Below are 25,132 nucleotides of genomic sequence, written 5' to 3'. Positions count from 1 at the left end.
CCATCTTCCTTGTGCGTGAAAAGTCCAAAAGGCACATGTCGTGCTTAGTTAATGGGTAGGGGATTTTTTTGATAAGATTCGCAGCATTTCAGATTTCATGTGTAAATGTCCCAAGCCACTAAAAGCTTGTGGTTTTCAAGTCATTGTCTAATTTATGATTTGTTTCTAACTTTGTTGCAGTTACACTCATTGAAGCCTCACAAAGTCAAGCTTTCGGACTGCTAATGACGTCTCTTCAGTGGTTGATGTTATAATCAGCCCATGGAAGAGCAAAGTCTAGAGGCCATAAAGAATTAATAGTAGGGGCACCTCCTTGTTGCTGTCACACAAGTGAATGGAAAAATTATGTAAGTCAGTGAGGGTTGTCCGCAGTTAACAAAGCGATTCAAGGAATAGTTTTCAGCTGTGCATGCTTCAATGAGGGTCACATTTCCAACTGGTTAATATATTTATTTACTTATCATTTGGGGATTTTAATTTCAGTTAGATGCCCGCGGGACAAAAGGGATTGTTCAAATGGTGATGTTAAAAGAGGTGTGTATTCATTTTTTAAATTGACCTAATTATTGTCCTACGTTTTTGTTGTGAAATTGTGATGTTTGAGTTGGTTGTGAGTAGTCTTTTCAAATGTAGTTAATGTGAATGTGAATGTGAATCTAGGAGGATCACTTCTGGATTGACTCCAGTATTGGGGTCCCTATTGGAGGGTATGTGAAGGTCTCAGCCAGTGGACAGTGTTGCCTGATTGATGATGAAGGGAAGGTAAAAACATGACTCTGCGAAGACTTGTACAGTAAAATGACCGTTGTTTACAGTTTTTTTTACTAATTGGTTCTTTAATTTTACTGTGATGCTAAATGTGCTATACAAATAAATATTAATAAATAATTAGCAATGTGTCAATAATGTTTACATAATGTAATAATAATATTAGATATTAATCATAACATTGCTTTTTTTTAACAGAAAAAACTTATAGGCCATTTAATGGCAATTTCCACTGGGGCAACACCCTTTCTGTCAAGGCTTTAAGAAAATGACTTCATTAAAAATAACCTTACAAATATTCAAATAGCCCTGCTATCCCCTTATAATCCACTGTAATGAAATATTACATCACATTCTATATTATTCTTGTATTCTAATTCATCTACGCTTGTGTAGTCGGATGAATCTGATGTATTGTGCTGGTTTCCCAGGAGCACCGTATCCCGGAGGGGGAGAAGGCCAGTCTGAAGCCTATGGACCCCAGCTCAGTGGAGGGTGTGGACGACATGATCCGACTGGGGGACCTCAGCGAAGCCGGTTTACTCCGAAACCTGCTGGTGCGCCACAAACAGGGCAGTATATATGTAAGTTCATTCAGCTCACTCTATAAATCCTCATGGATTGTGTGATGTATTGTTAGATGTATATGCGATACACTACCACTGAACAGCTTTGTATAAAACTCAATGATCATGTTTTCTAGAATGATTTGACATGATCCAAAAAGTGTGGTGAGATCTTAAGAAGAACGTCTGACCATTTATATAAAGAATCGCTCAGCCTCACAAATTTACTTGGTTTGATTAGTAACCTAGCGATAGTGTAGAATCTAAAATATTCATTATAAATTTGACATCATAATGTTTCGTTGTTGTAAATCCTTAAACTTTGTTTAATTTTTAGATTAAATTCAATGTAGTCTTTTCTGTTTGGATCCCGCTGTATGTAAGCGATGGTGTGATACATGTAGTTTTCTCTGTGTGTGCTGTTTAGACCTATATTGGCTCTGTGCTGGTGGCCATCAATCCCTATCAGATGCTGCCCATCTACACGGCGGAGCAGGTGGAGCTGTATCACGGGCGTAAGCTGGGCGAGCTCCCACCGCACATCTTTGCTATCGCTGACAGTTGTTACTACAACATGCGGCGCAAGAATCGCAACCAGTGCTGCATTATCAGGTACATATATGATCTTTTCTTCCGTATATTGAGAATCTAATCTACTGGCATGTTTAGAGGCCACACATATGCTGCACTTGTAAGAGAATGTTGTAACATGATTTATAAGTGTGTAGCATATCATTAAATTTGTGAGCGGTCAATGTACAATTAGAAATACAAGTTCTGCTCTTTGCATACTTGGTCAAATGTCAGAAAAAAAGTGAATGTAAAACAGTCATCAAACCCAATGTGTGGAATGACTTTGGATATTATATTATAATTTTATTGCATATAAAACTAATATATTGTTTATTATTTTTTTTTTCACCTTCTTATTTAATACTTAGTCGAACACAAACTAGGTGTTAATGAATTTGAACACATTTATATTAATTAGTTTAGGAGATAAAGTGCAGATCTTGGCAAACAATACATAATGCATGTTTTCGGTTTGTGTGTCAGTGGAGAATCTGGTGCAGGAAAGACAGAAAGCACTAAACTGATTCTTCAGTTCCTGGCGGCTGTTAGCGGGCAGCAGTCCTGGATAGAGCAGCAGATCATCCAGGCCAACCCTGTCCTGGAGGGTAAGTGCTGAACAGACTTGTCTGTTGGACTATTTCAATCATTTCCATAGAATGCTGGCTCACTTATGCATGTCTTACAGCCTTTGGGAACGCCAAAACCATTCGGAATGATAACTCCAGCCGCTTTGGGAAATACGTGGAGGTCTTCTTCAATAAAGAAGGCGTTATAGAGGGAGCTCACATGGAGCAGTACCTGCTGGAGAAGTCTCGTGTCTGTCATCAGGTAAGACTATTTTGTTTTCCTTTTTACAGAAAAACAGTATGGCTGTCACTACACATTTTTTAAATATATACTTTTAAAGTATCAATATGTACATCAAAATACTAATATGTACCTTGTAATATGTACTGTACTAAGAAGTACGTGCTGAAGAAAAGCATTAAGAGCCTTGGACTGCCTATGCACTTTTCTGAGCTTCATTAGTTTCAAATAGTCTGAAATTGCTTATTAAAATATATTTTCTGTTTGATAAATATTCATTCATATTTATGACGTTGAATGATTAGAATGAAAAATTCATATATTTTTTTTATTAATTTTTTAGGCACCTCAGGAAAGGAACTACCACATTTTTTATTGTATGTTATCTGGGATGCCAAGTGACCATAAGAAGACTCTCTCTCTTGGTGATGCATCACAGTTCAAGTACCTGACCGAGGTGAACGCTTCAGTTGATTATGTTATAGAGCGGAGAGTACTTGTAACGCTTTTATTTTTACTTGTGTATCTGCTAAATGTTAATCCCTAATTTTTGGAGTTTTACTGCAATTTGAAATGTATACCATAATTAAGTCAAATAAAGTAAATTCATAATTGCATCTTAAAATCACTCCTGCTCCTGATTCCTTTATCAGGTTTTAATATTGATAATCACTGACACTTCCGATGGTTATCTAGGGTGATTGTTTGACTTGTGATGGACGGGACGATACTGATGAGTTCGGACGGATTCGTTCTGCTCTAAAGATCCTCACTTTCTCAGACAGGGACTGCTGGGAAATCTTCAAATTACTCGCTGCCATTCTCCACATGGGCAATATTGACTTTCAGAGTTAGTGTCAATAACCTTTCTATTCCAGTAATAACATTCCTTTACAAGTCTTCCCACACACAGAAGTAATTGTAGTTAGGAATATCATAAAGTTAACAGATTTGCTCCTGATCTTTTTCAGGCACTATGATGAATAACATGGACAGCTGTGACATCATGTCATCCAATAATTTCTCTGCCACTACCAAGTTGCTGGAGGTACAGAGAAATGTTCTTTAGCTGCTTTTAGCACTTTATCCTCAATTCAAATTTTTTTTTTTTAAGTTTGCTGTATTCATGTAATCAACATTTGCTGGTGAATGTATTTGTTGACAGCACTTCTGTCACTTTGCAGGTGGATGAAGCTGATCTTGAGAATAGTCTTACTCGTCGTTCCTTCATTACAAACAGAGAGATAGTCATGAAATCCCTCAGCTCAGAGCAGGCCACACACACCAGAGATGCTTTTGCAAAGGTACCCACATCTTTACACCACACTGTCCAAATGTTTTTTACCAGAAGAAGAAGAAGAAAAACTTCCTGAGCCTCAAACTTTTGAACAATGGTGTATATGCAATCAACATTCAGGCTTCATAAATTCCCATTATTATTGCACATGTGTATTCATATTCTTTTCTACTCCCTGCAAGGCCATGTACGGAAGGCTGTTTGTCTGGATGTTCACAAAAATAAACAGCGCCATTCACAAACCCCAGACTGACGAGCCAACTTACACACGCAAGTCCATTGGTCTGCTTGACATTTTTGGCTTTGAGAATTTCCATCAGAACAGGTAAATATCTGTTGTCTAAACTAAAAATCATGTAAAAAAAAAAAAAGAAAAAAAAGTAATGCAGCTATTTAGCAGGGGTTTAAAGTACTTTGAAAAACAATTGTACTACTTGAAATACATTTGTTATATGCATTTACATATTTAAAAAAAACTTACTTTTAATATACCAAACTGGTATACTTAAAGTCTTTAACTAATTTTATACTTAATGCTCTTTAATTGTGCGGAAGTAGAGCTGTTGTCCAATTAAAGATATACTGACGTATATTTAGTGTTGGGAAGGTTACTTTGCAAATGTAATAGGTTACAGATTACAAGTTACCCTATTTAAAATGTAATAGTAGTGTAACTTTTTTAATTACTTTAATAAAGTAATGTAACTAATTACTTTTGAGTACATTTTGATTACTTTTATAAATTTCTAATGAATGTTAATTTGCAACTGTAAATCATCTTCAACCATTTTACACCATGTAGGTTTAACCTTACAGTAGTGCTCAATACTGTCAGACTTTCACCATCCTTCATCACTAGAACACATCCACCACACAATCAGACTTTATTACTGCCTTTTACTTAGAGATTGATCTGAAGTTCAAAGCAGATTTAAAATCAAAAGAAATAGTTTATATACTGTTTTTGAAACCAAATCTTTGCATAACTACAGGCATCTAACTGCATCTAACAATGGTTTGGGGAAAAATAGTTAATAAAAAAATAAAAGCATATACATCAACTCAAATACGGCTATCTAATAAGCATGTGTCCTATTTTGTGTACTAAACTCCTGAAACATTGGTGTCTTTTTGAAACACTGCTGTCTCTTTGTATATGATATGATGATAGTTTCTCAAAATAAGTAAAAAATGCTCATGAAGTGACTGTTCTAGAGATTAATTTCCATGAGGGGCGGACTGGGAAAAAATAGGGTGGGAAATCTCACACTCATACACCCACAACCCATTCTGAAACATGGACAACCCTATTTATTTTTTGGACCTGACATGAAAAAGATTTGAATCCTTAGGTTGGGGGACTTTGCAACGTAATTAAGAGTTCTCCCCTGAACTGCACCTTCACTTCCATTATCCATCCATCTCCCTCATGACTTTAATACTGAAGATTTTTATTTGACTTTTACCATGTTTTGTAAGTGCAATTTTGTTTTTTTGGCAAATGAATTACCACTTGTATTTATTTTTACTACAAATTCCATAGTTAAACCACTGTTAGTGCCATACCATAGGCTATATTAATTTTCCTAAGGGTTCTGTTTTTGTATCTAGCTCCCCCTAAACCTATGATAAAATATGATGATTTGTCTGCTAACTTACTACTGTAACATTACAAAAGATAATAATGACGTCGTTTATACAGTATTTTGAGTGATTGCGAGCAATGTGCTGCTGCTGCTTGACTAAGTAAACAAAGACAAAACTACATTAGCATATTTACAGATGAAACTGACCTGCACCTGAAACCCTGAACAGAAGTGTCGCTTCTCTGCTCCAGCTGTGCGCTTACACAGTCCACTCTTTTCTTTCTCTCTCTCGCGTTGATTACTCAGAGTCTGATCCAAACCGTTCGGCGGAGGCGCAGAGAGCGCGCGAGCCCAACCATTGCCAGTCACAACTAACCGATCCATGATTTATTAGAGATTTAATTATCGAATGGCGGATTCGGAAATAATCGCTTTAGTATATTCGGCCTGCAATTATACAATAACAATATTAAAGTAGAAGTCCAAATCGTCTGCCAGGCCACCGGGAATAGTCCCGGTTCTCCCGATGTCCAGTCAGCGCCTGATTTCCACAGACACGCAGAACGTGCAGGATTCATTTTCAGTCTTTTTGCGGCTTAATATTCACAGACATCAGTCCATATCGGGGTTTTGATTCAAGTGTACTGACCTACTTTTGATTTATTCGTCCAAAATGTGGCATATTGCGTCCGCGTTATAGGCTGAATTCCATTTTTATGACTGGATTCTACAAATGTGTTTTCCGCGTCTCGGAGATTATGGGCCATATGTCTTAGTGCAATTTGGGAAAGAAAATAAGCTGTATGTGGATGTGTGTAAATATTCAAATGTAATCCTCTTTGTAATCGTTACAATTTTCATAAGTAACTGTAATTTAATTACTCATTTTTTCTTAGTAACTGTAACTGATTACTGTTACATTTATTTTGTAATTAAATTATGTAACGCCGTTACATGTAACTAGTTACTCCCCAACACTGCGTATATTTGATTGCACTGAAGTGGAAATATTGCAAGTTAGTTTTAGGTACACTTTAAATATCTTGCAGATACTATTCAAAGATCATACGATCCACATAAATAGGGATATCGAAACAAATTTTAGGCTTAATATTAAGAAATGTGCATTGTGCACAAGTGACACTCAAGCAATTTGTCAATCTGACATGTTAATATGTCAATATGTTAATAGATTTGAACTATACTTAGTATGAAATAAATGTGTTTTAAATATTGTACTTTTTCTTTTACTAGGGTCATTACTACATTTAAGTATTTCCAGTGATAGATAGATAGATAGATAGATAGATAGATAGATAGATAGATAGATAGATAGATACACAGTACTCATACTCAAGTAGTAAGTATAATTTCTCTGTACCTCTGCCCTTTTTTTGTTTAGTTTTGAACAGCTGTGCATTAATTACGCCAATGAGCACCTGCAGCAGTTCTTTGTGAGTCACATCTTCAAGCTGGAGCAGGAAGAGTACAGTAAAGAAGCAATCTCATGGAAGCACATTGCTTTCAATGACAACCAGAAAACCCTGGACCTGCTGGCCATTAAACCTGTCAACATACTGGCTCTGATTGATGAGGAGAGCACCTTTCCTAAAGTGAGCTTCATAAGTAACATACTGTGAGTGGTTTATATGATTATTGTTTCTTTGTCAGCACTCACCTTGCATTGTCCTGTTTTCAATGCAGGGAACAGATGCCACAATGTTGAACAAAATGAACAAAGAACATAAAGGAAACGAACTGTACATGTCATCCAAGAGCAACCATGGCATGCAATTTGGGGTTAAGCACTTTGCTGGGATTGTTTATTACGACTGTGAAGGTACAATTCATTACTTAAAGACTCGGTTATGACATGCATGCTGCATTTCCCAATAGTTATTTTAAAAAGCAGATTACCAATGTTCTAAAAGTGCTGTATTTTGTCAGGATTTTTGGAGAAGAACAGAGACTCCCTGAGCATGGACATCATGGAGCTGGTTCAGAAATCTTCCAACAAGTTGCTCAAACAGATCTTTGAAATAGAGACAAAAACAAGCACCGTCAAGAACAATAACAAAATCAACAAAATGCTCATGACGCCAAAGAACTCACTACGAGTATGGCACATTTAAATAGTAGACTGACAGTAATGACTGGACAATGGCAACAGCTTTGCAATATAATGTGTTTTTTTTGTGTCACACAGCAAGTAAATGATTTGAAGCGGCAGATATCTACTCTGAGTGGCCAGTTTCGTCGCTCCCTGGATTCTCTGATGAAGGCCCTGTCTCTCTGTCAGCCCTTCTTCATACGGTGCTTCAAACCAAACGACAAAAAGATGCCCATGGTACCAATTCACACCTATAATAACAGATTTTATATTGTATAGCCATCAGAACTATAATCAAATGGTGCTTTCTCTTTTATCTGCTATTAAGGATTTTAATAGAGAGCTCTGCATGCAGCAGCTTCGCTACTCTGGAATGCTGGAAACCATTAAAATACGCAAGTTGGGATATCCCATTCGGCACACCTTCAAAGACTTCCTGCAGTGCTACCGTGTGTTCCTGAAGACAGTGAACTGTGACCCAAACACTGTATGGGCCTAATATGATTGTTTACAGATGTGATGCTCTGAATATGAGAATTATTATAAAGTGATAGCTGATGAATATAGTTGAATTGAACTGTAACTGGTTGCTAGGAATCATGTATGTAATGTTGATCTAAAAGTGTCTGTTAACACTTTACAATAAGGTTCCATTAGATAACTACATTACTGTAGTTTACAAGAACTTACAACAATGAACAACACTTTTAGAGCATTTATTAATCTTAGTTAATGTCAGTCTCTGCATTTGCTGAAGTTGCATTGGTGAACATTAGTTAATGCACTGTGATCACTGTGAATGAAGCCAACATATAATAAATGAAAAGAATTACATGTTCAGCTTAGAACAATGATGAATGTACTAGGTTGGAATGATTTGACAAATGGAAATATTTGTTATTTGTTCATCAGGAACCTGCTGCAAAATGCTGTGCAGCCATCTGCAGGGCTATGATCAGAAACGAAGAGGACTGGAAGATTGGCAAAACCAAAGTCTTTCTCAGGGTACCTTAGGCGTAATATTTCTCTATATTCATTTTACATCTATATTAGTATTCATTCCTGTAAATTTGATTTCTGAAGGTATTGAAGATATTTTTGTGATTATATTAAACATAAACTTTCAAAAGGTGGGGGTCAGTAAGATTTTTCTTACTGAATACTTCTATTAGTTATTACCTAACTTAAGAAATTAATACTTTTATTCAATAAGGATGCATTAAATTAATCAAAAGTCACAGAAAAGACATTTATAATGTTACAAAAACAAATGCTTTTTCTGTTGAGATTTCTATTTATCAAAGAATATCACCGTTTCCACAAAAATATTTAGGAGCAAAACCGTTTTCAAGATTGATAATAAGAAGAAATGTGCCTTGAACATAAAATCAACGTATTAGAATGATTTCTGAAAGATAAAATCTCAGAAATACATTACATTTTAAAACATTCAAATGGATAGACTTTAGTTATTTGGAACGGTAAGCATTTTCACAATATTATTATTTTTCTGTATTTTTGATCAAATAAATGCTGCCCTGGTAAGATACGTCTTTCAACATTAAAACATACAAAAATCTTATTGACCCTAAACTTTTAAACAGTAATGTAAATGTCATATTTTTGAATATAAGAATTGTTGTGCACTGTGTATTTTCATCTTTCTCTCTGTCACAGGATCATCATGACTCCTTCCTAGAACTGGAGAGAGAGCAAGAGCTTTACAGGAAGGCACTTATCATCCAAAGAGTAATGCTTGCCCATAAAGACAGGTTCGTTCCCCACTGTCTTGTGTCTACATAGTATTTTTTATGTAATTGTACAGCAATGTTAAATGAAGTAATTCATCATTCACATACAGAGCAAAGTTTGTAAAGCAGAAGAGGGCAGTTCTGGTTTTGCAGAAAAACTGGCGTGGCCACAGAGACAGAAGAGACTTTTGCAAAGTAAGCTATGCAGGAACATCTAATGTCTACAGTTTATGCAATAGCTCTTAAAATTAGTGTGATGAAATTATGAAATAATTCATGTAGAAAAAATGACGTATTGTTACAATATTGTTACGTTCTCAACAATGCCTCCTATTGTTTCTGTTTTCCCTGTTAGCTCAATCAAGGATTTGCTCGGCTGCAGGCAAAAGTGCGCAGTCGGCAGCTCCGTAAAGAGTACATGCGCAGACGGGTTGCAGCCGTCACTCTGCAAACACAGACCCGCGGCTACCTCGCAAGGAAAGACCTGAAACACAAAAAAGATGCAGTGATACTGTTACAGGCACAGACCAGAGGACTGCTGGCCAGAAAGACCTTCAAGAGAATGAAAACAGATGTTAGTGTCCACTGTGACAGAGCAGATTTCCTTTTTTTTTGTACTTTTTGCAGAATGTTTTGTGTTGTTTTTGTTTCATATACACTACCGGTCAAATGTTTGGATTTCTTATGTCATTACATAAGTTTCACCAAGGCTGCATTTATTTGAAATACAGTAAAATTACAAAATACTGTAAAATAGTAAAATATTATTACAATTTAAAATAACTTTTTTTTCTGTTTCACTGTATTTTAAAATGTATTTTTCTCCTGTGATGGCAAAGCTGAATTTTCAGCAGCCATTACTCCAGTCTTAAGTGTCACATGATCCTTCAGAAATCATTCTCAAGAAACATATTTTATTACTATCCAGGTTGAAAACAGTCGTGCTGATTATTAAGTTTGTGGAAACCATGATGCAGTACAATTCAGAGGTTTCAAGCTAGATTCAATTATATAAAAGATAGGCCTAATTTTATTCAGCAAGGATGTGTTGAATTCATCAAAATTACCTGTAAATGTAACAGTACAAAACCGTAAACAGACATTTATAATGTCACAAAAGATTTCAGTTTCAAATAAATGCTGTTCATTTCAAGAATCCTGAAGAAAATATATATCATTGTTTCTACAAAAATTTTTTTTAACCATTTATCATTCATACCCTTGTTCTGTCTCAGGCATTTTCGACTGCACAAGAAAAAGAGGCTCAGGAACGTACAGCACTGGAGCCTCAGCAACGCATAGAGGAGATGCACAGAAAAAACGAGGAAGCTGCCAATTCCCAGGATAAGACTGATGAGGAAATGGTGGAGAATATCTTTGACTTCCTTCCAAGTGCAAAAGTAGGACAAGAGGGCCCGGCTCTTGAGGGATTCGAGGTTAGAGTCACCTTCACAGCGCAACAAGGAAGCAGGACAACTAACACTTCCAAATCAACATTCATTTTTCATTCCAACTTTAATTGTTGATACACAATGTATCAACATACTGTATCCAGTGATAATACTGTACATTATGCCTTTCAAAGTCATTTAGGAATGCAAGATGTTAAATATTAACTTTGTGTGATTTGTTCCTGATGTTCTTCTAGGATTTGGAGCCTGAGCCGATGAAGTTTGAAGAGTTTGAATTCGTAGACAGCCCTGTAATGGAGAGGAAGGTCATGTCATTACCAGACAGCAGTGAAGACAATCGAGATGAAGAGGATGAGGACGAGAAGGAAAAGGAAATGCAAATGCAGAATGAGAAGGAAAAGATGAATGAAATGGAGGAGGAGGAGGAAGAGGAGGAGGAGGAGGAGAAGGAGAAGGAGAAGGAGGAGGAGGAGGAGGAGGAGGAGGAGGAGGAGGAGGAGGAGGAAGAGAACGATGAGTTCACTTTCTCTAAATTTGCTTCTTTACACTTCCAAGGATCATCTACTCACTCACATATCCAAGAGAGATTACGACAACCCCTGCTCTACCATGAAGATGAAGGGGATGCCCTGGCAAGTGCTGTTCTCATTCCAAACATGTTCCCATCAAAGCAAGTCTTGATAATCAACTGTGTCTTGTATTGTTTTTTTGTTTTTGTTTTTCCTTTTCCCTCCTCCTTCTCCAGGCTTGTTTGACAGTATGGTGGATCATACTGAGATTTATGGGAGATCTTCCAGAGCCGAAGCAAGAACGTGTTTCTGCTATAGCTGACCCCATTCAGACGAACCTTGGACAGAGACAAGCACGGCGACTCAGTAACCTTGTTGGATTAGATCAGGTAAACAAGCAAGACACTATGAAATGAAGCCCTTTATTTATTTATTTTTACACTTACCAGATGTTCAGCTCATACAGTACATTCAGTGCCTACGCTGCTGAAAAGACCAGCCTAGATCAACATGCATTTTCATGCTGTTTGATATTAGTTTATATTATATTGCTTTAAATATTTTAATGTACACACACAGGTAAAATGCCGTCGGGTTAAAAAATGCAAGATATAACAATATACAGATTTTGATGTGAATGCAGAGGAAGAACATTTAATATTTACACTTTTAAAAAAAATACATCAAAGGACCAGACCACAAATAAAGGACTGCAAAATGCTGTCCTAATAGTCAATAACCCAACATAAATGTGACTGTTGCTTGTCTCATGGAATTATATTACCTCAAACTAACTTTTGTGTTTTAATTTGTCTGCTGGTCTCGTACTTGTAGAAATTTTTGCGGAAAAAAATGAAGCAACCGAAGGGGAAATGGAAGAGAAAACCCTCAGCCATTCCTGAAGAAGAGGTATGCTAAAGCACTGATCATTACCCGCAGCTAACTGCATCATGCTTCCTATTAATCATTCTGATGAAATCTGCAGCCAGAAGAAGAGCCACAACCTAAAATGCAGACTGTTCAGGAGGAAGAGGATGTATTGTTCGGAGAGAGAGCAACTTATGATCGTCCAATGACACCACTGGAGAAATTGCATATTATTGCCGGATATGCTATTGTACGACGAGATACAAGGTGAATGTGATGGGCCATTGGTCATTTACATTCTTCACAATGTGGAATATATTTCCCACACAGAGAGATAATTGTTAGATCATCTTTATGGGTTTATATGTTTTTCAGAGATGAGATCTACTGTCAGATCCTTAAGCAGTTAACAGCCAATAAGAACCCCGAAAGTACAAACAGAGGCTGGATTCTTTTGTCCATCTGCCTGGGTATCTTCCCCCCTACAGATAGCCTCAGAAAGGTAATAAATACTGTTTGATTTCTGTTCTGTTATTTAAGAGCTAATGTGAATTGATATGATGTTTTATTAACAAGGTTCGGGAGGAGCACGATCAGATAATCAACCAGTTTGGCACAGGTGCATCTCGTTTAGCTATCCATCTTAACTAGCATGACACGTGTATGTATGTATATATATATATATATATATATATATACATACACGTGTCGTGCTATATATATGTTAGGGGTGTAACACTACGTGTATTCGTACCGGACCGCTTCGGTACAGGGCTTTTGGTACAGTGCACATTTGTACCGAATGACCGAATGCAATATTTTGTGTGCGGAACATATACATTTTCGTGTTTCCAAACGAACATATTAAGGGGCGGAAGTCTCCGCGTTCAGCGCAAATCCCACCCTGCAGCTGATCACACCAGAATCGTGCCTGACGCGGCGCTGGCGCGCTGCTGCTTCTTTTGTAGGTGACATAGAGGGAGACCGCCGACAGACCAGCATCTTCTTCACGACAACAATATCTATACTTCATGTTGAGCAGAAATATAAAGCCTACAGATAAAGGACACCGTCAACAGTATTGACGGCAAAATAGACTATGTTTGACAGGTGCAATATGCCAGTGTGTCACCGGCCTAAGGTTTTCAAAAGGCATCATGCAAGTGTGAACATCACTACACCTAGGAAAAAAACGATTGTAATTCAAACGCAGCTCCCGTCGGCATTTAAACAGACCTTTGCTCTTAATTCCGATCGGTCCAACGCAATAACGAAATCTGAGCAGGTCTAAAAACTGAAACTGTTCATGCTGCACTTTACACTTTGGAAAAGTTATATATATATTTTAAATATGAACAGGCCTACAAGCTGGGATTGGTAATGCTGCACTGTAATCATAGTTATTTATTTTTATTTTTTATTATATTTTTTTATATGATATTGGTTTGAGACAGAGTATTTTATTTAGTGGAGAACTTTGCAGCAGTATTTTATTTCCTATTCTTTTTTTTATTTTATATATATTTTATTAAAAAGTATTTAAAAAGAGTGTAAACAAATTGTTAAAAAAAGTTTATAGTAATAAACAACCTGCAGTTTAATGTTTGCATTTCTTTCCCTTACTGTACCGAAAATGAACCGAACCGAGACTTTAAAACCGAGGTACGTACCGAACCGTGATTTTGCGTACCGTTACACCCTAATATATATATATATATATATATATATATATATATATATATATATATATATATACACTTCTAATCTATTTTTATCCCACATTAGGAATAGGGGGAGTTCTTAGGGTTTGGGCTATATTCTGGCCCCAGAGCCCCACAAAATAGACATGACAGGGTGATCAGGACCCTAATGTGAAGTAGAGAGGTAGTGTGTCATCCTGAAGGGAGGAAAGGGGAAAAAAGGTTCTGTAGAACTACAGTCAACTACACATAATACAACGCTATATTATTTAATCAGAATAAAAATGCGATGAATGACCAATCAAACTGTGCGATATTTGGTATGTTATGTGTTGTTATGTTATGTTGTTGATATGCAATGCTGTTTAATGTTATGCTTTATGTCATATTACATGTTGTGTTATATGTTATGTTATTATATGTTGGTTTATGATATTTTTTGTTGTGTAATGTTGCTATGTATGTGTTTAATGTTGTTTTGTAATGTAATGTCATGTTATATGTCATGTAATCTTGTGTTATGTGTCGTTGTTGTGGTATGAGATATGTGTTATTTTATGATGTCGTATGTCTGTGTCGTATGCTGTGTTTTCTTGTTTGTTATGCCATGCTGTTTTGTGTCATGTTATTGTGTTATGTTGTTGTTATATGATATGTTTTGTCTTGTTATATGTTTTGTTGAGTTTTGTCATGTTTTATATTTAATGTTATGTTGTTATGTCTTGCTATGTTGTTTTATATGTGCTATGTTTGATGTGTTATGTCATGTCATCTCATTTTATGTTTGTATATCTTTTCTATAGTCATGCGGTTTTTCTTATGTTTGTTATATGATGTTATGTTATGTCATACTGTTTTGTGTTGTGTTATGCTGTTATGTTTTTTTATATTTTATGTATTGTTATTATGTAGTCTAATGTTTTATTTCATGCTTTGTTATTACATTGCGTTACATTGTGTTACATTACGTTACTTTGTCACATTACATTTCATTACGTGACTTGATGTGATGTGACAACATTATGTAATGTGATGTTGCGTGATGTTATGTGACATGGCATTACGTAACGTAACGTCACACCACATCACGTCATGTTAAGGTAAGGTTATGTGTTATGTTCCATTATCTTTTGGCCACAGTTCCTGCAGAGCTTCATACGCTACGGCCCAAGTGAGTACTCCTCCTACTGTTCAGAGCGACTGCGAAGGACTTTAGCAAATGGAGAAAGAAGTGAGCCACCATGCTGGGTTGAACTACAGGTAGGCAATCCATCTGAAAAGATGAAGAATACTCCACAGTACTTATTAAAAAAAAAAAAAAAAAAACGACAAGCCCTTCTTTCCTGCTAGTCTGTAGAGAACAAGAAGCCCATTACAGTAGCAGTGAGTCTGATGGACGGGAGAAGCATCACCCTCACTGTGGATTCAGCCACAACTTCTGCAGAGGTGTGCAAATCGATTATCCAGAAGATAAACCTGCAGGACACTTACGGCTTCTCCCTGTATGTTGAAATGTATGAGAAGGTTTGTATCATCTGAATGGCTATATATCAAGATGCACTTTGAAATAAGTCACATATAACTAATGAGCAATAGTATTAAAGTCTTCATTTATGCATCTCTTGCTGCAGATTTGGTCTCTTGGCAGCGGCAGTCAGCACCTCTTGGACACCGTGTCTATTTGTGAGCAGGATGAAAAGAGACAGGGGAGAGAGGAACAACATGCTCCTTGGCGTCTCCACTTCCGCAAAGAGATCTTCGCTCCATGGCATGACTGTTCTGACCAAGTCAGCACAGAGCTCATCTATAGGCAGATCATCCACGGACTCAAAAGTGGTGATTATCAGTCTGATAAGGTAAGTCTAGGATCTTTTTTTTTTTTTTTTTACTGTTCATATATATTTTAATAGGGATGAGATTTGTAACTTATCCTCTGTTGTTGACCCATAATCTTGATCTAGGAGGATGATTATGTGCAGCTCGCAGCCAAACATTACTATGTACAGCATGGGTCTGAAAGCAGTATGGAAACTGCAGAAAAGATTGTTCGTGAATGCATAAACTTGACTTTAATTGAGAGCATGTCTATGTCCAAGTTAACTCAGATGATTCATTCTGCACACACACAGGTATGCTGTATGTACTGTATATGCTGTTATATCACAAAATTTGATTTGGGTTGTGCTTGGAGAATAATGCAAGCAATAATCCTTCGTAATTTTTTAGGGCCCTTACATAAACTCTTCTAAACCTGCCTATGAAGTGAAAGCGGAGACTGTTGAATATGCACAGGAGAAGTGGACAATCTATTTCTCCAAGTTCTATGAGGCTCAAATTGTTTCAGGTAAAAAAGATAAAAGAAAGTAGTAGTTATTTTGACATTACATATAGTGTACTCATGTCGTTCCAACCCTGTATGACTTTATTTCTTTTGTGGAACACAAAATGAGAGCTTTTGATGAAAGTGTATGCTGCTCTTTTCCATACAAAGCTGTAAAGATAAAAAAGGCACTATAAAAGCATCATTAATGTACACCATATGACTCCAAGTCTTCTGAAGCCACATGATAGTTTTGTATGAGGAACAGACTGAAAATGTAGCCGTTGTTCACTCAAAATCTTGCTTGACGGTTACTATTCATTTTCATTTTACTGAAAATAGCAGCTTGAACATTCGGCTTGAACAACTAGTTTTTTGTCCTAAAAAAGAAAGGGTTATGTGTTTCTAAAGTCAGTAAATGATCACGGAATTATGATTTTTAGGTGAACTTACCCTTCAATGCATTGCATTTGTGAATTTGTTGTAGTTTTTTATTAGTTACTGTGAAAAATTTGTGTTCAGGTCCCTCAGTGCCTCAAGACCAGTTCGTAGTTGTTGTGAACTGGAAGGGCATCTTTTTTCAGGATGTGACAGAAGCCGCATTTCTACAGCTCTCTTATCCTGAGGTGTCAAGTATTGAGATGAGGTAAAATACTGCTTTTTATGATAAACCTCCATAGAGAAGCACCAGAGCATTGATAAAGAACTTACTCTTCAAAGACTATTTCTGCAGATTCAGTCTAATTTGTTAGATGAACCAGCTGACTTTTCTTTTTTTCATTTCCGTCGTTCCTTCCCTTCCTAACTTTTCTCCTACAGTGAGGAAAAGTCTGATGAGATTGTGTGTTTGATGACTCCAAAGGGGATGTATGAGCTGAAGGCTGTGAAGGGAAGAGAATTAGTGGAGTTGGTCAACATGTTCATCTCAGGGCTTATGAAGAGATCAGTGTACGCTGTGGCAATACAGGACCTTATCAGACAAGGTGCTTCTTTTACAGTTTTCCATTTCAGGGTGATTATTCAACTTAAGGACTAATTCAAATCTTGACAAATAATGGATGATGATGATGATGTATGATAGTAATAGCACGTTTGTCTTTCTGGTGAAAAATTTGGAAAAGTCTTCGATTTAACAGAAGTGGAAAATATTTTTTTGAATTCTTATGCTAAAGTGTGAATGTACACTCTTAAAAAGTATTTGTATTTCAAAATGTCACATTTAATTCAATGCTATTTGCCACTTCTTTGTAATTGTTTATGGAATGAGTGAAAATAGTTTCTACACCAATTTTCTTTCGGTGTTGCTTTTTTTTTCCACATTGTACAGTTACAGAGGGGATGTTAAAGCTAAAGTTTAAGTCCACATATAGAAATTCTTAGGTAAAAAAAAACAATAGTATAATCTCTCCTCAATGTAAAAAACTAAGTTTTAAGTACATTAATGTGGGAAGATGGCATCTTCTATCTTTTAAATTGGTTCTTGAACTAGACGAAATTGCTTGAATATTCATCTTTCTGTTTTTATTTATTTATTTTCTTCCCTTCAGAGGATGCCACATTGCTAAACTACAAAAGGGGGGATGTACTGTTTATCATAAAGGATGGGGTGTATTCTTCTGAAGAAGGCTGGATCCAAGCCAGGAATGAGAGGACAAATCAAACCGGAGAAGTTTCCTTAGATGCCATTCGGATTTTGCCGATGTTGACCAGGCCTACAGAAGAAACACTGGTAAACATGATTCTTTTGTTTCTCACTAATTTGCGAAAGAAAATAACTTCTCAGCACTGGCCATTATTATATTAATAGTTTAGTGTTTTAAGGTTTTGTCTTTGAAAAAACATTTAAAGGGAGTTAAAGACTTTAAACTGCCTTTAAAAAGTTAAAGAAACTTTGTATTAGAAAATGGTTTTCAAAACCCCCAACAAGGTTCTTTTTTAGGGTTGCAAAATAAGTTTTGTTTTGTAAATCCATTTAAGTTTGACAAGAATAAAAATGTAAAGAGTAATTTCTATCCTCTAGAATTTGTTGAATTTAACCTCAGCGCGAAGAAAGTCAGTAATGCCGGTCCTGCCGCAGAAGGAGGAGCTCAGCACAGAGAAAGTTGCCGTTGAGACGCTCAAGGAGTTCTCTTTTGATTATTTCAGGTAACACATGTACAGTTTGCACTCATCTCACATGAAATAAATGAAACTGCTCCAAAAAAGTGACTTGAAAGTTACCAGTTTTGATAACATGCCAGAGCTTCTGAAATGCTCATCTTGTACCTCTTCCAACGGGTCACAGGGAGTCAAAAGAAGGTGGCCGTGGCAAAGGAGGGGAAAAAGAGAAACTGTGGGCCAACAGCAAAGAGCTTCTAAAACAGCCGCTGCTCAGGAGCCTGCAGGGCAACTCAGACCTCTGCCACCTCGCTTGTGACTGCTTCACAGATATCCTTCCTGTCGACTGATCAAATGAAAACTAAATCATTTGTTACACATCTCCTTTTGAAGGAAGTTGTATTTTGTGTATTACAGTATAAGTGATAAAGACTTCAGTACATGTAACCAGAGAATTCCCGTTTTCTTTAACATTGTCTCTACCTATCCTTAAATATATGGGAGATTATCCAGTCAAGCATGTGCGAACACCCATAGATTTAACAAACCAGATCTTTGGGCCAGCAACAGCACACATGGAACTAAGAGATGAGATCTACTGCCAAATAATGAAGCAGATGTCTAATAACAGCCATGGGTTTGTCAGCTAGTTTTAACTCATTTGGTTTTGGTACCCAAATATGATCTAATGTTGCTTTGTTTGTTTTATCTGATTAAAAAAAAAAAGTTATCGTGGTCTTGTTTGTTTCTCTCTGTTTATCTCTCAGGTTGAGTATGGAGCGAGGTTGGCAGCTGTTGTGGCTGTGTTGTGGTCTCTTTCCACCAAGTCAGTTGCTGATGAAATATGCTCAACTTTTCCTGGAGTCCAGATCCAGAGAGCCTCTGGCCTCCACCTGCCTGCAGAGGATGCAAGCTATGCTCAGGTAGAGCTTTACATACTCAAACAGTTTGTCTCTTAAGGCTAATTCATGCTGCAACTACACACAGCGACCAATGCAGAAAGTCATTAGATTATAGTATGACTACATACTCTCACTGCTCTTGACTAAATCACTTTTGTAAAAGAAGAAATGTATATTTCATTTACACAGTGAGGAATGTGCAGTGGGTTTGTTCTTATTATTCACTGACCGTTTACTTGTCTTAAGTGAACTTGAGTTTATTTAATTTAGGCTAGTATTCATTTTTCGGGACACAGATGACTAGAATTATGACATTTCTATGGTATCTAACATTTTGATATTATATAGACCTTATTTCTTACTGTTACTGTTCAAACAGCAGCTTACAATAGAGACTTGATTACTTGTGTATGAACGTGCTATAAGAGTCGCGGCTGTATTGACTTAGATTGGCACCACATTTAATTTTTTACAGGAATGAAAATGAGGCTGTGAGGAATAGAAGTACACTGGTACACTGGTTGGCTGGTATACTGTTGTTTAACAACATTGTTCAACTGATGAAACATCTTTCAGGTTTCTACTGTAGGACCTTTATACAGTGTGTGCAATTGAGAAGACTATTGCTAGTTTTCATCCGTGTTAAATTCAATATGGAAACATCCAAAACTATACAGTATTATCACATTTGACAAGACTGGGTTAAACTGAGGTGCAATTTCATTCACATCTTAATTTACCAATGGCAGCTTTTATTTGTTAGTAAAGTGTGCAGCATTTTGTAATGTGAGGAAGCGAATGCAAGCTGGCAGGGATGTGGAAGTAACAAAATAAACAAAAGTCAGGGAATACATGGAACAGGTAAAATGAGCAAAAACAACAACATTACACAACAATGGGAACCAATGAACAAATAGACTACAAACACACTCTCACTCCTACTCCGATTTTACTGCACCCACAGCGGTAACACACTGGTCCAACAAAACTCAACAAATGTGTCTGTTGGTGTTTGTCTATTGGTGTAGTGTGAATTAGACATTACATGCCAACCTGAACAGAACATGAGAGCTAAAATCAATCAAAAAGCAATGTTTATTGTCTTATACAGTATCGAGGCAAGGAAGTTGCCTCCTCACCAGGTGGAAGTAGACGCCATTCAAAATAACAGCATGCAGATCTTCCATAAAGTTCACTTTCCCGACGATACATCTGAAGTAAGATGTGACATTACAAATTGTTTTAAACCATTTTACTCATTTCACTTTTTCCATCCATGTAAACAAAAAAAATCCTCCCTTTTTTAATTTTAGTTATTTGAGGTGACCAGCACCACGAGGATAAAAGACTTGTGCCACAAAATTGCCAGAGAACTCCGGCTCTCCTCATCAGATGGATACACTCTGTTCGTTAAAACATCCACAAAGGTTTCAGACGTGATTTCAGTCATTATGTTTTTCCTGATGGTGCTGTTTTAGATCAATGCTAATCTTCTTTGGTCTGATCCTTTCAGGTAGTAAGTATGGATTCTAAAGAGTACTTTTTTGACAACCTCAGGCTCCTCACAGATGTCGTCAAGAAAGGGAAAAAAATCAAGGAGGGTGAGCTGTATAACATACTAACCACTGTAATTAACCCAACTTTTTATTCAGTGGGTGCATTATAATCAGACTTTTACTCACTATAAATATTATTGATCCTGAACACAGCTAATCCAGCTATTGTCCAGTACCTGGTGCTCTTCATGAGGAACCTCTGGTTTAATGTGATCCCAGGAAAAGACCTAACTGCTGACCTAACCTTCCACTTTCCCCAGGTATGTTGTGTATCTGATCAGCATTCCTTATCTAGTCAAGCCAAATGATTTTAGCTGAATTCTATAATTTTAAACAGCCTTTAACTGAATGGAGTGCTGCAGGGATAACATTTTTTTAGGCCAAACTAAATGTTAGCATCACCCTGAATCCCTCAACAAAAATCTAATAGGATTTTTCTAAAGGCTTTTGAATTATTGCAGAAAATAAGCTCTGGGACCAACCAAAGTTATGAATCATACAAGTTTTTTTCAAGATAATCAAATGAAGAATGAATACAATCTCAAATACTATTGCAGATATAAAAAGTAAAAGTTAGGCTGTAAACAAACTACAACATGGTCATACAACTTCAATATCGGCAATATATTTGTGACTTTTAACAATTGTGAACTCGTTTAACCGTAAACCCATTTCACAAACTTTTGATAAAACAGGAATAAAACCATGCAATGAAACCAGAAGTTAAAAATGCCAACTCATTCCTGGGTTTTAGGACTCTTTCCTGTGACACTCTATTATGCTCGGCAACTTTGCCTAACTATCTTCTTTATATTTTCCCAGGAATTGCCGAAATATTTGCGGGGTTACCATGATGTGTCTAAAGAGGACATGATCAGTCTGGCAGGTCTGCTGCTCCGTATTCAGATTGATACAGATAAATCCCAGTTTGTCATGATCCCTAGAATGCTGAAAGATCTGGTACCAGCTGATCAGCTGAAGAGCATGACTGCTGATGACTGGAAAAAGGTGATCCTCAAGCCTTTTTTTTTTTTTTTTACTATAGCCCTGTATATTTTGACTACTTAGACACACTACAATTCAAAAGTTTGATGTCAGTTATTTTATTTATATTCATAATTTAATCTTTTTTTTTTATTTTTTATTTATATTCCTAAAAGAATTCTGAAGAAAAAAAAATACAAATGTATCACGGGCTCCACAAAGCTATTAATCATCACAACTGTTTTCACCAGTGATAATATTAGGGAAAGTTCACCTAAAAATTTTAATTCTGACATTGATTATTCACCCTTGTTTCATTTCAAAACCGTAAAACCTTTGTTCATCTTCGAAACACAAATTAAGATATTTATTATATTATTACTTATTATATATTTTACTTTTTTTCACACAAAAAGTATTCTTATAGCTTAATAAAATTACGGTTGAACCAGTGATTATTTTACCGAAGTTCTTGGTACCTTTCTGGACCTTGAATGTGGTAGTACCCTTGCTGTCTATGGAGGGTCAAAAAGCTCTTGGATTTCATCAAAAATATCTTAACTTGTGTTCTGAAGATGAACAAAGGTCTTACTAATTAGGACATTAGGGGGAGTAATTAATGACAGAATTTTCATTTTTGGGTGAACTATCCCAAGAAATGAGCAGCAAATCAATTTATTAGAATTATTTCTGAAAGATCATGTGACTCTGAAGACTGGAGTACTGGCTGCTGAAAATGCACATTTTAAAATATACTAAAATAAAAGCATTATTTGAAAGATTAATCATTTTTCACTATATTCGTGTTTTAATGTGAAATAAAGCTTTGGTGAACATAAGAGACTTTTTTGAGAACGTATGAAGGCATTATTTAGTATTGATTTATTCTAGTAACCCCTGGCCCAAACATTACAATGAATGACAGAATCGTTTTGGTCTTTGGTTTGCAGCACATTATTAACGCGTACAACAGTCAGGCAGGCATAACAGTAGATGAAGCCAAACTCCAGTTCCTGAAGACGATCTCAGAGTGGCCTACCTTCGGATGTGTTTTCTTCGAAGTTAAGGTAACCAGGTCAACTCTAAAAATAACCCTAATTGCTAAGAAGGGGGGGGGGGGTGTTTTTTTGACACTGACTGTCTTTTTTCTCACAGCAAACCTCAGAGAAGAGTTACCCCAGGGCTATAACGCTATCAGTCAGCAAGCAAGGAGTTAGTATCATCAACCTGAAGACAAAGGTACAAATTTATTCCGTATACAACTCTAATGTAGAGCTCAGCTCAGCATTGTGTCGTTTGTGAAGTTAACAAGTGTTTTGTCTGGCTCGTCTGCAGGAGGTACTTGCGATGCATCTGTTCAGTAAGATCACTTCCTGGTCTAGTGGAAAAAACAATTTTCACTTGACCATCGGCGGCCTAGTGCAGGGCAACACTCTGATCTGTGAGACGTCTACGGTAAATACAGCACACACACACACGCACACACACACACACACAACTATACCAAGTGTAACGTGTGCATATGTTAATATCCTCTTTGACTGTTTTTTTGCAGGGTTATAGAATAAGTGATCTCCTGTCCTCTTACAAGGACATGTATCTGAATGAGATTCCAAAAGTGCGGAAATCATAGAGGATCAACAATTAGTTGGATTGTTTCTTTTTTGTCACATTTCTTTTTTTTTTTTTAGATCTTTACCATAATAATTATACTATGAATTTGTTCATGTAATATTGCATATTGCAGAAGTAATTTAACAAGTTTAATAATTGCTGTCAGAAATCCTTTTTAAGATCACTTTTTTGCTTGTTGCTTCTTCTATGTGCATACATATTTCACAAAAAATTTATAGGCTTGAGTATTTATTTTTATTTCAATAGTCCGCATCTCATTGACTTTGCATTGCAATGTTACACAAGGTGGCAGTATTTCTACAGTTTAATTCTAATCTATCTAATACTGCTTTGATGGAACCATGTTTAACAATAAAATGTAAAAATCAATATGGCTCTGAATTTAATTTTGAATGAATGATGACTAATTTGTAATCAACAATAATACTCCACAATTTAAATTGCATGTGTTTCACACATTTCATTCATAGTAATTATATATTTGACTGAAGTATTTGCAGTTTAGGTATAGTAGCGTATATTGATATGATATATTTGACTCTTGATGTCCTAAACCAATATACAGCGCATCATACACTACTGGTCAAAAGTTTGTGTTGCTAAGATTTTTATAAATGTTTTATTAATGAAGTCTTCAAAAATACAGATAATTAAAGTTTTTTTGTTTTATTATATTTTGAAATGTAATTTATTCCTGTGATGACAAAGCTAAATTTTACCAATCATTACTTGTCACATGAATTCCTTCTTAAATCATGTCATTTACTACTGCAAAATGAATTTCAAAATCCACTGAAAAACAAGGATTTTTTTTAGGACTTTTGGGATTTTCACAGCCTCTCTTACTGTTTAATTCTTCCACTAAACCAGAAATATCCCAGCGTGCCTCTCTCAACCCCTGGCCTCTTGACCAGCAATTCAGCCGTTCCATGAAACTGAAAGAAAGCCTTGTGCTAAAACAGGAAAATCCAGCATGAATACTCCACAGCAATCATGGTAATCGAGTGTAGAGCACGCTTTTTGGCCCTGACGCACACTATGCCATGTGCTCACTATTACCAAATAATACAGAACCCTGGGCAGGAGAGGGAGAAGTCAGAAACACAACGCTTCACTGTGGGGGACTCGAAAAACCTTTTCATTCATGTCATGCCTAAAAGTGAAATGTATCCATTTCTCTCCAGCCCTAAACCTTATTTTGTCTCACTGACATGAGCCTCATGTTATTAGAAACATGTTTTTGATACCACAACGTCATAGAGCCTTAACAACCCAGGCTGACATCTGAAACCTTCAGTCTGGAGCTATTTTTCTGTTGAAACCATAGGATGCTGCTGGATGCTAAAACATAAGTTTTTTTTTTATTACAAGCACAGTTGCCTTTGAGTAGATATGGAGAAATCAGTCAACAGACGTTGTAAACATATTAAGGATTTATAGAACAAAAACTAATTGTTTAAATATTACTTGGCAAAATTAGGTAGTATATACTACATTCAATTGGGAACACTTTTTATCACTGAGATGACTGGGGGGGGGGGATTCCCAATTATCTGTTTTCTATTTTTATATATTTTCTGCATCATTACTCTAGTCTTCAGTGGTATTTTGGTAATCATATATACAGGTGCTGGTCATATAATAAGAATATCATCAAAAAGTTTATTTCACTAATTCCATTCAATAAGTGAA

General features: G+C 36.3%; 1 protein-coding gene across 1 annotated transcript; it reads left to right on the top strand.

The window, feature by feature from the left end:
- Window positions 1-343: 343 nt before the first annotated feature.
- LOC132096603 (unconventional myosin-VIIa-like) lies at window positions 344-23,809 on the top strand. The gene is made up of 47 exons (XM_059502058.1): window positions 344-534; window positions 661-762; window positions 1,200-1,352; window positions 1,762-1,946; window positions 2,391-2,512; window positions 2,593-2,735; window positions 3,058-3,171; window positions 3,411-3,564; window positions 3,686-3,762; window positions 3,899-4,018; window positions 4,194-4,336; window positions 7,000-7,210; window positions 7,302-7,437; window positions 7,545-7,714; window positions 7,804-7,944; window positions 8,036-8,194; window positions 8,620-8,712; window positions 9,385-9,479; window positions 9,569-9,653; window positions 9,814-10,032; window positions 10,694-10,894; window positions 11,107-11,502; window positions 11,616-11,768; window positions 12,214-12,288; window positions 12,365-12,513; window positions 12,622-12,748; window positions 15,087-15,206; window positions 15,297-15,470; window positions 15,578-15,802; window positions 15,908-16,075; window positions 16,173-16,290; window positions 16,789-16,912; window positions 17,086-17,249; window positions 17,814-17,995; window positions 18,287-18,411; window positions 18,551-18,693; window positions 18,847-19,000; window positions 19,131-19,286; window positions 20,377-20,482; window positions 20,579-20,692; window positions 20,779-20,866; window positions 20,975-21,081; window positions 21,644-21,829; window positions 22,756-22,872; window positions 22,961-23,044; window positions 23,141-23,260; window positions 23,361-23,809. The coding sequence occupies exons 1-47, from the start codon at window positions 517-519 to the stop codon at window positions 23,436-23,438; spliced, it is 6,594 nt and encodes a 2,197-aa protein (XP_059358041.1). The 5' UTR covers window positions 344-516; the 3' UTR covers window positions 23,439-23,809.
- The last annotated feature ends 1,323 nt before the right edge of the window (window positions 23,810-25,132 follow it).

The sequence above is a fragment of the Carassius carassius genome, chromosome 20, assembly GCF_963082965.1.
Source record: "Carassius carassius chromosome 20, fCarCar2.1, whole genome shotgun sequence".
NCBI classification, from domain to species: Eukaryota; Metazoa; Chordata; class Actinopteri; order Cypriniformes; family Cyprinidae; genus Carassius; species Carassius carassius.
Note: the sequence above shows the minus strand (reverse complement) of the source record. Positions and strands in the feature narration are given on the sequence as shown.